Consider the following 12,562-nt stretch of genomic DNA (forward strand, 5'->3'; position numbering starts at 1 on the left):
AAGGCCCTGTCCCCTGGCCCACCCGTTCGCCTGACCTCACACCAATGGATTTCTTCTTGTGAGGCCATGTGAAAACACTCATCTAGGAGACCCCGGTGCCTGACAAGGAAACATTGGTAGTGTGGATACTTGCAGCATCAGCCGAGGTGTGTACCATGCCAGGGATTTTTGATAGGGTTCGCCAGAATTTCCTGCGACGCTGCAATGCCTGCATTGAATGTGGTGGTCGTCAATTTGAGCAACTTTTGATACAACGTCAGTCCGGGGTACGACTACGTACTACGTACTATTCCTATCTGTAAGTGCACCTTTGCAAGGCAATAAACCTCCTGTGCCCGTAGTTGCTGTGTTTGTCCTGCTGGCGCACGACCTCTGTGTGACATCCCCTCGGTGCTGCTATGGGGAATCCCTCGTCCCGCATTTGTTGTCTCCTTGACAGGTACCATTCCCCGTCCGGTCCTCTTTCTCTTTTGTTGAACCGTGCTTTGTTCTTGCTGCGGTGTCTCCCCACTGTGTTTGGGGACTCCCCATGCGCTGCATGTGTTTGTTTCCCGCTGTGCAATTGTTACTTCATGCTTCATTGCTTCCTTTGTCCCTACCGTTGTCGATCGCTACCCTTTCCCTTCACTTGTCTTGCAGGACACTCCTATTTCCTTTGTGGAACCCCATGCGCATGCGTTGCGCAGCTGCCGCCTAGTGTTTTTCGGATGGGCGACTTTGGTGTTCCTTTTGACTTCGTTTGTTCCGCCTTTCTATCTTCACTGGTACTGGCTGTACAGAGGTGTGAAGTTCAATTTCACACGTTTTTGGCGTTGTCTAGCTCCTCACGGAGGCATCTCTCGGCAAAGTGGAAGGGGAACTTTCGTCATTATTTCATGGGAGGTATCTGTGGTTTTCGTTTGTACTATACCTTTAGAATCACCCTGTATACAGTTGACCCTTTAGAATCACCCTGTATAGAGTGTCCGGCTTAGACCTTTAACATTACAAAACAGTATAACTTTAGGATTGCTATCATTGTACAAGAATTTCTTGATTAGCATTTTCCTAGAAGATGTATAGGAAGGGGATCTAAACCATTTGCTTGGCCTCCACGCTCGTCGGATCTTTCCCCCCCTAGACTTTTTCTTTTGGGGGTTCATCAAGGACCAAGTCTACAGTATGCCTGTCGAGAACTTGGAAGATCTGCGTAACAGAATTCGTCAGGTGATTAACAATGTGACCCCTCAAATATTAGTGAATATCTGGATGGAATTGGAATATTGGTTCGACACCTGCCGTGCCACAGGGGGGTTGATATCGAGGTTGTGTGAGTTGTGTGAAGTGCTGGTGCTGGGACAAAAAAATGTATGAGTTTTTCTACCAAAATGCAACTGCTGGTAATAAAATTGTGTTTCTCTGCAAAGTTATGCTCTTTTGTAATGTTAAAGGTCTAAGCCGGACACCCTGTATTATTGTAACAAGGCTGAGAAATTACACTAAAATACCTTCTTTGTTCCCTAACTGGAAAGTTTTACCACTATTTTCGTCATTTCTGAAGCATGAGCTTCTAAAATTGCAAAATCATTAAAAATTGGTTAAATACTGTAGGTTCTCGCTGGATTACAATTCTCTGTTCTTTATTTTGCCATATCCATCAATTTTATCCCCTTAAACTTAGGAATCTGTTGATAATAGCCAAGGAGAGTGCAGTACAGTGGAGGGAAATGCAAGTACAACGAATCGAAATGCAAAAGCTGCTTAAAGAAGTTAAATTCTAATCCCCTCTATAACTCGGAAGTTTAAGTAGCACGGACCTCAATAAGTTGAAGTGTAGGGTGCGTACGTACAATATCAGGTGATTAACGTGTCGGGACTTGAACTCCCCCACCCTGCCGTGTATGTAACCATCATTGTTAATGTGCTTAGTCCTCTATAACTCGAAGTTGGCGATATTGGCCCTCAATAACTCGAACCTTGATAAGTCGAAATCCTTGATACTTCAATTTTGTTTCTTTTTCCCCTCAAGTTCGAGTTATCAAGTTTCCACTGTATTTCAAAATTGCCTAGGAAATTATTACCCATATGCTTGTCCGTGTGGATTAACAGTGATGCATTATGGAAATCCACAAAACTTTCTTTTGTGAGAAATGATCAAATTAAGCATTTGTCCATTCGTGTTAGATTCTATAAATATCTCTGAAGATTGTGTTAAGAAGATTTGTGTTGATGTGTCATGGTTCTGCAGGAAAGTATATTAAAGATATGAAAATTGCCACCAAATACAAGATAATTATCTTTAAAAGTAATTTCATTTGGCTTGAAAAGAATGAGGTGTTTGTAGTTGCATTTTCTTCTACTCTATGCACTCTGAAAAACAGTGTCAGTTTTGTCGAAAGTAGAGAGAGAAGTAAAAATTGATAAACTAAAGAACTTCGCTGGGAAAATACATCCAATATATTCACATTCACATCCAAAGTACATTTCCAAAGTACATTTAAAGGAGGAAGGAGAAAGAAAGGTATCGGAATAAATATTATTTAATGGCCTTAAAAAAAACATTAATTTATCTTGAAAGTGATTGGATGTGAAGTCTTTGTTTTTCTGGCATTAAACATATGTATTTTAACTATACTTTTCACTATTTATTATCATTATTGTTATTAAGAAATATTATTATTAATTAATCTATTTCTGAGAATGTATTTCAGTCTTCAAGTGTCTTGCTTTATATTACTGTGATTTGAAGTGTTTATTGAAATAGGTCATAAATTATACTTCTTGCATAAAAAAGCTAAAAAGTCAACCTCACATCAATTCTGTGGACCCAACGTGTCCATTTTCCTTGAAATTGCTCAATCTTACACATTTATATTCATTTAGAGGTCAAACAAGCGAGCTCCAGATTCATTTTTTATGATATTTTTGGCATTCTGGGCACTTTGCAGTGGATACCATAAATTTTAAGGCCAGCCTAATTACATCATGCGAAGCTAAAAGAACATTTCCTCAATTCATGAAAGATTTTCACAATACAGTCACAGAACACAAAAAAAAAACTTTAAAATATAGCTGGTAATTAACTGCAATGCACCTGACAACTATTAAAATGTGGTTTTCTCAGTGTGTTTGTTTAAAGTTAATTGTATTGACATTGTACAGGGTGTCACAAAGAAAAGTATACCCTTTGGGTACACTTTTGTTTGGGACACCCTGTATTTTGTATCTGAAGAAATGTTTGGTGCCTTTTTGCCCCTATATTTTGAAAATGTTTAATGGTTACCAGTCCTCTGCCTAATCATAACATTGTTGTTGTACTAACCTCCCTGATTTTCCAAAAACTCCTGTAGCATGGCATTCATCCACAAAGACAACAGCTTTATATGAGTTTGCCAACTTAACTATTTCTGGGAGTGGAGCCACATCCCCATCCATAGAGAACACGCCATCCGTTGCAATTAGTTTCAATCTGGCATCTGAACACTCCCGGAGCTTCATTTCCAAATCTAAATTGAAGGAAATGGTTCCGTTACAAAATAAAAATATGGCAGTTGTAGGACAATTGTACAGAGATGAATTGATACACAAACACAGAATATGAGGTGTGGCAGCAAAATAACCTGATTTTTTTTACAGGTTTCTTGTAAAAAGTAATGTATGTATACGTTTTCCCTTCCACTTGTGCACACACTTTCCCATGTACCAGAACTTCATTGGACAGACTGTGTGTGCGAACATTTAGCAACACGTTAATATTAAATTCCTCACAAAACTTGGAAAACTGGCTACAAAAACAATCAATTTGTTGAAGGAAGTTTTGTACAGGGCTGCATGATGACCCATTTACATGGGAGCAAGTGGTCACAAGGAAGCTAAATTAGCCGAAACTAGCAAAAAGTAGCAAAACTTTTCTCCCATGTCAGTTTCACAATATTATAAGGTACCATTTAATTTAGAAATCTTTGCAGGAAATAGTGGCTATTAAGAAAGCTATGTTGAAAACTCAAACTTCTGTATTTTCAAGTGACAAATAAAAACATATTTTATTTTAATTCGAATGTGTGTTCTTTTTCTGTGTATTATTGGGAAGTTCGGAGTCTACTTAAGGACAATTATAATGTCCAGTGAACAAAAACATGCTAGAAGTCTTCAAAATAAGTACAAAATTTAGTACGAAAATTCCTTTTCATGAATGGCCATTTTGTAGGCTCAGAACAAGTACAACTATTTGATTTAGAGAGAAATTCCTCTGGTAATTTCCTCCCGCATTTAGTTGTGTAGAGAACTGTTCAAGATGCAGGCAGTGGTGAACAAAATAGATCAGGCACAGATGAGATTGTTCGGACACATGAAGAGGATGGATGCAGAAAGACTACCAGTAAGAGCTTACAATACGCAAGGAGTGGGAATAAGGCCAAGGGGGAGACCAAGATGTCGGTGGAGAGAGCAGATAGTGGAGAGTGCTAGGAGAAGAGGACAAGATTGGAACACCGTGGAAAGAGAGGAGTGGTGGAAGACCAGAAAAAAATGGAGAGGCTTGACTTCTATGCCTACCCAGCCAGAGGCAGGAAACAGCGAAGGATGATGATGTAAGTACGATGGGATTTGGATTAATAAAAGCTGCAATTTTTTCACATCTACGGAGAAAAAATCATGCACAATTTCCGGAATGCAAGGAATCCTCGATGAGTAGCCACCCTAGCACACTGCCTGTCAAGGGCTAAGCACAATATCCCAGCAAGCAAACATCAAGCATATTCACCTTAGCTTGACTTCTCTTGTTCGCCAAGGTCAAATCTGCACTAAAAGGAGCCCAGTTCAAGTCCATGTGGGCAGCGAAAGCAAAAGCAATGAAACTCAATGAATACTATTTTAGAAAATGACTTCCGCCAATATTTCCAAGAGTGGAAAAGCCCCTTGGAAAAAAATTAAAAGTGCAAGATTGTAAAAAGACCTGCACAAAACATTAAAAAGTCAGAATGTATTAAAATCTTCCTCACAGATGGTGGAAGAGACCAGCGCTTCACAAAAATCTAAAAACATCTGATAAGACACTGTTGTCATCAACCAACAGGGTTGACAAACAGCTGGGAAGGTTAAAAGTCTGTCTGAGGATAGCAAAGTTGGCACATTCAGTAAGAATATGCTGAACACTTAAAGCAATGTTACAAACATGACACATCCGAGGGTCCAGCTCTTGCAGCAAGTGACTATGCATTAGATGGCTGTGTCCAATATGCAGTCTGGTAAGAATTAATTCTTCTCGACGAGAGGGATGGGACGAGGAATGCCATGCACCTGTGGTGGGCTTAATAGCAAGAAGCTTGTTCCACATTTTCTCATCCCACTCGGCCTGCCAAGTGTCAACAAGGCAACAACGAAACATTCTGCAGGTTGGCAGAAGGTGGACTTGAACTACACCGTGTGCATCAGCAGACTTGGTGGCAACATCGGCTGCTTCGTTTCCCTGTATGCCCACTTGGTTAGGGACCCAACAGAAGCAGACATCGTCACTGGCAGATAAGGACACGAGCCGTCGGAAGATGCGTTGCACAATGGGATGCCTGGAATGTGGCGATTCCAGTGTCTGAAGCACACTGGTCGAATCACTGCACACAAGGACTTTCCTCAGACCAATGACATCATCAAAGTCCTTGAGGTTGGTGTACAACTCTGGCGTATAGATGGAACAGGCAGGATGTAGCGAGTAACTGAAACATTGAGAGTCTACGGCGAAGGCTCAACCAACTGATTCAACTGACTTGGATCCATCCGTATAAAACACATTAAAATTGGGGTACTGCGTGCGAAGCTCTAAGAACCGTTGCTGGTTTACAGCCATTGGTGTTTCTGCATTTAGGGGGGGGGAGTTAAAGACATGTCTATGAATGGTGCAGGAAATTCACAAGTTGGGAGACAAGAGTGAAGAGTGGAGAGAACCCAGGAATATCACTGTCAACACCTAGCGCTGACAGGATCTTGTCTGCAAGAACACCAAATGGTCTAGTGGCACTAGGGTGGAGGCGATACCTTGCCAGCCTATGCTCATCTGAGACAGTGTGATGTGATGAATGCAAGAGCATCGAGCGAAGACGGAGGAAGTAATTCACTATCAGCTGCTGTCTTCTTAAAGTTGTCTTAAAAAGTTTAAGTGTAGAGAATAAAACATTTAAAAAACCTTCAACACTACGAAGGTGTCGCGAGCCACTTACTCTTCCACTTCCAGGTCAATGCAGAATCTGATCTCTCCTTCTTCTACACCATTATTGGAATGGCGGCTAACATCATAAGTAGGGGCACGTACAAGGGTGATTCAAAAAGTAAGGTAACAAGAGCTCTCAAGGGTTTCATATTCCTCCTGTTCTTCAAATTTACCGCCAGGCTCTCAGCAGAAGAGCACAGCTTTATCACACAACCGATAGATGGGACATATGTTGCATCAGACCCTTGCAATATCAGTTGGAAGATGGCTGCATTTACGGAAACATGGTTAAGCGTAGAAGTGTGATCAGGTTTTTGCAACTAAAGAGCATCTCACCAGCAGAAATTCATCATCAACTGGTTGAGGTGTAGGGTTCTAATGTCATGTCACGGAAACAGGTGTGGGTTTGGTGCACTGAGTTCGATAATGGCAGGACAGATGTGCAAGATGAGCAACGATCTGGTTGGCTAAGCTCAACCACAACAGATGATGATTTGTGGGATGAAACATGAGTGCATAATGTGACACAGGAGAAAAATGCCTTTCGGACCATTGAAGAACCTCCTTGGTGATATGGTGGTGATATGGAAGTTCAGCAAGCCATCAGGACATGGCTTCAGGAACTTGACAAAGATTTCTTCTATGCCAGTATTGATGCCTTGGTGTACCGATAGATCAAATGTTTAGACAAACATGGTGACTATGTTGAAAAGTAGTGAGTATCGGTAGCAGAGTACTGTGTATCAATATATCTGCCTGTAGTATAAAGTATGTCCTCAAGAGCTCATGTAACCTTACTTTTGGAATCACCCTTCTATTTATGGTGAATAAAGGATCACGCCTACAAGGTGTAAAAACATTCCATTTGTCAACAGATGCGGAATAAGCAGTGTATCACTGATGACCTGTTGAAAGTTATTGAATTTATGTGGAAAAAAAAAGTTAAAAATGTACATCTTGCCTGGTGGCCGACTTTCAGACTCATCACCGAAGTTCCGGCTCGGGTGTTATTTGTGAGTGTCCCTTCATCAATTTCATCTGACGATCACTCATTCTCATCGTCGGGAGATTAGCCAAAAGTGGAAGAAAAGCAACACTAAATTTAAAAAATCAAATTCAAAATTTACATCTTATCCCCCAGGAGTAAGACGGTTCTGTAACAAAGGATTAATTTTCTCTCATATTTTACTAAAAAAAACCTTGCTAGAAGAATGTGACACATTGAGATAAATTAGTTTTGAAACTCTTAATTAAATTTATTTCATGTTTGAAAGTGTTATGATTTATTATTATAGATAATGAAAGTAAGCTAATACATGATTTGATTGACTAAATTAATAATTATTATTTAGATAAAAATAATGGAAATAACTCATTTGGTTTGATTGATTTGCTTTATTTTACTTCCCCTCTTGTGCCACTTATGGCTAATTTGCGATGGGGATGAATGATGATGATATGATGAAATCGATAAATGGACATTAACAAACATCCATGCCCAGGCCACGATTCGAACCCGGGACCCTTGGCGTCGTAGTGCGATGTGCTAACCACTCCGTCACGGGGGCGGCTAACTAATTTGGAATTCAAATATCACCTATCCCTCATCGTCTCGTAACTAATGACAAATGTGCGTGTCGATCTACACCTCAATGTCACACATTCCAGTAACTTCCAGAGTGTACTTCAACATCTCTAAAGTTACTTCATCCAAAAACACACTCGTATGTCCTTATCATCTCGTTCAAAAATGCTGGATTATGCAGCAAAGACATTAAGGGAAACTAAAACGGCAACTTAGAGAAGCATAAAAGTGGGGAAAGAAGATTGCAGAATACAGAAATATTTTGAGGCAGTCACATTTTATTGTACGCTACATATAGGGGTGAATTTTTAAATATTGTCACATTTTTCTTCTCCTTTGTTGAGAGGTGTTCATTTTAAATCAACCTCCCTCACCCTACGGCCTGCCTTCCTTCACCCGCAAAAGTATTCTGGAGTGTGAGGATGTCACCATGCGGATGGTAAACACCTCTGGATTATAGATCCGACTCCTGTGTCCCAACCAATTCCCCATCCCCGGAGGATCGTCACTGATAATGTGAAATCACACTATCATATGCCGACATTCGACATACCACTTCCGTTTCTGTACTTGACTTAGTGAGAAGTATTGAGGTTGGCAACAGCCTAATAACGGATTTCTTCCGCATCATGTAGTCCATTCTATGAAAGTAAGCTAATGGAAAAAGAATGTGTAAATTACATTGCATTTTACATTTTAAAATATATTTTCATTAAAGGTTTCTGTCTATAATAATAATACGTGGTTATTGTATAAATTACAATCGATCACGTGAACAGTAAGAAAATAGCGCCAGTTTCGAACATGGCGACTTCCATGCGTACAGGAAGGTCTCCCGTGTTTTCAGAGTAGTCTTTCGGAAATACAGCCTTTTGAAAAGTGGCAAGAAGCTGGTTGTTCTTAACGTTTATGTGACATTGTGTCGGTGCTATCCTGAGCAAGCAGTGAAGTTGGTGTCCAAGTGTAATTGTGTGTCTGCGTCTTTGTGTTTTCGGTGTGGTGAAAGAAAGGAAAACGACCGGTCAAGTTGTGATTCCCGCGAAAAAAACACGTTGTTGTTCGTATAAACAAGTACACCGATTTTGAGAAGCGCAATATAACGCGAGGTGCTTTCATATTCTTTCAATCAAAGAGCCGTCCTGTCCACTGTGGGGAAGATGTTGATAGTGATGATCGATGACGATCTCCCCAATTTTAGCAGTCGACGTTAACTCACCTCTTGTGCCACGTTGAGTTCTTTTTTGGGAAGCAAATTTGACAGACCGTACTGTGACAGGATGATGTCTAGCGCCGAAAATGCCTCAACTGCTGAATCAAGGTTAGAAAATACATTACTTGCATGAGACGTGCGTAAATAATGTGCTTATTATCGTCTTCTTGTTTTCTAGCGCACAAGAAACCGAGAGAAAGATAAACAATCTATAGGGGCATGCATATTTCGTTTATGACGAAAACACGAAATATTTTATTGGGTGCCTAGAAGTTATTTTCTTTATTTTTCTAAACATGTGTGTATGTTTTTCAGCCGTATTTATTCGCGAAATAACGCGAAATGAACGGGAAAACACGAAATGAAACGTTTTACACGAAATTAATAGTTTATTAACGAAATATTGTTTCTTAATAAAAAATCGCATGTTTTTCGTGTTAAAACTATTATTTTTGCTTCCGCCATTTTGTCTTTTCTTTGTTCTCTAAGAAGAGTTTAAGATGCCAACTCTCATTGGTCCAAATCTTGAGTGCACTGGATAATGTGGTCCATTATGATTGGCCCTCATACACGACGCCACCCCAAGAAACCTCGAACCATTCTCCTCACCCCCTTTCGTTCATTCATAACTCTTGCGAGTAGCGTGAATGTGTTGTTATTGTTCTGCGAGATTTGGTAGCGTAAGAAATTACCATGCCGAAAGCCGTGACTGTGTTTGATCGGGAGCGTGAATTTGCTCATGAAGGCTTTTACATTTTTGATAAAGTAAAACGGATAATGGTGTGCAAATTTTGTAATGTTCGAATTGACTGGAAACGTAAAGATTCGTGCATAAAACATATTCGTGAAAGTGCCTCACATGTGAAAAACAAGAAGACTGCGAACAAGAGTGTTTCACCAACAAAGCGACAAGTATCTCTTGGAGAATTGGCACATAATGCGAAACAAATTAAGAACGACAAAGAAGACTTCATTATGTCGACAGTGAATGCCTTCGTTCATGCAAATATTCCATTGGAAAAGCTCAATGACCCTGGATTACGCACATGGATGAATCGATACATCACTGGTGAGTACAAGCTTTCATGTCCATTTATTTACTTAATCGTAATCATTCCTGATTCTTATTGGATATTGTGTCTCGTGAAGTAAAATATATTTAGGAGAATCCATATTTCGTATTTGATGGAATCGCGAAATATTTTATTTAGTGTTTTTTTTTCATGAAGAAACGAATGCGAATTTAAAATTACTAGTTAGCATGAAGAAAAATAAAATGTAATAAGGTGGAAGATCGATGTATTTAGCCGTAAAAGGATCTTACGATAAGCGTTTTGTATATTACGATGTAGTAGAAAGTGTTACGATCAGCAGCAAAAATACAAGAACTCATGTGCGCACTAAGTTTAAACTTTGTTACCAATGTAAGGATGTGCTATTTTTAATTTTTTTAAAAAAGGCTTGTTTTGTTCACCTAAAATACGTATCATAGCATGACGTCATTCCCGCGGCTTCCTACGATCAGTTTTTCTGATGTTGCAGCATCACAAAAAGCATGGTTTTTCTGATTTTTCCACAATTTTGTCACCTGGGAGAACATTTTGTTCATTTAACGTGTTCTTCAAATATATCATGAATTGTAATAACAAAATGCATTTCTCTTTTTATTATGCGTTGTCAATCATTTTCATTTGGAGGAAAACTACGCATCATGAATAACGTCTTTCATGCAGCTTGATGCGATCGAATTTTCTGATTCTGTGTCACAAAGCAGCATGGTTTTACAAATTTCCCGTTAATTTTTTTCAAATAAAAGCTTCTTTTAACATGTGACTTCATGTATTTAGCATATCTCCAAATGTATTTTAGCTTCGTAATAACTTAACTCAGATTTCTTTATTGTTTGTCAGTCCTGTTTATTTGAAGGTACTTGTTATCACGGTAAGGATAAATTGTAAATATACAAAATTTTCCTTGTTTGAGTTTTGTTTTAAGCCCACTTTGTGCACAGATGGGCTAATCGGAACTGGTTTTTAGTGGTATCCAAACCACTATGTGACTCCAGTAAATATATGAGAGTGGAAAATTATTTTGTTCTTTACTTCGTTTCTTTTGTGCATTTTTCATTCGTGCCCAAGGGGGGGTTGGTGGGGGTTATAACCCCCCTTTGGCCCAGTATTCCTAAAAAAAAGAACATCAAATGCAGGAAAAGATGGCAAAATGAGGACTGACTACTAAAAAAAATGTATACCTAACCCTCTCCTTTCGAAAATCCTGGGCACGCCACTGGCCACGAATAATGAGTATGGTGCTGAAAGATAAACTCCACATGTGCGATTGCAACATCATTGCTTCATTTGATATATTCTGAGATTAGAAAAATAAACCACACATGTGTGATTGCATTATCATTCCTTTTTTTTCAATGTATTCTAAGATTAGAAGGGATGAGGAACGGAGGGAAGTGATGTGAAGAAATTACAGCCATGGTTTATTGTGAAAATTGGATCCACAGTTATAATTATTAAGAAAGAATAACTATTGCTTACTAATAATGTAAACAAATTTTATTCCAAATTTATTACTATCATAATTGTTACCATGCATTTATCATCTAAAGATAGTAACTTTTTCCTTAAAGTGACAATTTTTTTAAAAAAAATTCCTCATTGATGCCTTAACAAGTAACAGCAAGTTAATTGTAGAGAGCAATTTAATGGATGTCAGTTGAAAATGTTTAAATTTTCTTCAATCAGGTCAGGATACCCCCCTCCCCCCCATTCCTTAAGCTGCACTGGTTCTTGCAAATCTGGCAAATATATGGAATTTAGAATTGCAAAATAATTGGTGACAGTTTCATAGATCGGAGACCCATTAATATCGGATTTTTTGTGTTTCGCATGGTTCGTACTTACGATTTGTGTATTGCGGAACATAGTTCAAGGTGCCATTATGCTTTTTACATGAAAACAATCTCAATTTTTAACATTCTGAGTGTTTTTTTTTATTCCTTTCTTCGCTTCCGGAACACACAATATGGTGGGCACATCTTGACTCATGTTGTGGCTATGGAGTGTTTCAACCTTCTGCATCAAAAATTACCTACTGTCGTGTTCGTCACCAGTGGAAATTATACATTATGCACGGGTAGCTGACGTATAGCCCCATGAACCATATACGAATAGCCCCACAAACCATTATGCACGGCAGCTGACCGATAGCCCCACGAACCATTTCCGATAAGGTTAGGTTTGGTTATGTTAGGCAAGCATAGTAAAAAAAAGGGGGGTTGAAACACTGACAGGGGCTTACGTCATCAAACGTACGCAGCATCTGGTTGTTGTAACGCAAGCAAATGAAAGCAATGGCAATTTTGAATTGGTGAGTATTTCTCTTGAAAAATACATCATTTTCCGGTCAAATATATTCCACGATTAAAGAAAATACCTCGCCGAACGTTGTAAACCTTGGAGAAACTCATTTCCGTAAGTAGTTCCTTGTGTAAAATTGAAGAAATATGTCTCCGATGTATGAAACTGTTACCAAATAATTTTATCCTGTATTGTTGAAAATGCAAATTGCAGCC

The 12,562-nt window shown here is 39.1% G+C and overlaps 1 protein-coding gene across 1 annotated transcript in view; it reads right to left on the minus strand.

Moving 5' to 3' along the window:
* The window catches only part of LOC145994834 (2-amino-3-ketobutyrate coenzyme A ligase, mitochondrial-like), a 49,122-nt gene that overhangs the window by 14,441 nt on the left and 22,119 nt on the right, over nt 1-12,562 (minus strand). Inside the window, exon 5 of the mRNA XM_083131189.1 lies at nt 3,302-3,485. Within this exon, the coding sequence (XP_082987315.1) occupies nt 3,302-3,485 (184 nt within the window). The remainder of the gene's footprint in view (nt 1-3,301; nt 3,486-12,562) is intronic.

The sequence above is a fragment of the Lepisma saccharinum genome, chromosome 1 (genome assembly GCF_977018435.1).
Source record: "Lepisma saccharinum chromosome 1, izLepSacc3.1, whole genome shotgun sequence".
In the NCBI taxonomy this organism is placed as follows: Eukaryota; Metazoa; Arthropoda; class Insecta; order Zygentoma; family Lepismatidae; genus Lepisma; species Lepisma saccharinum.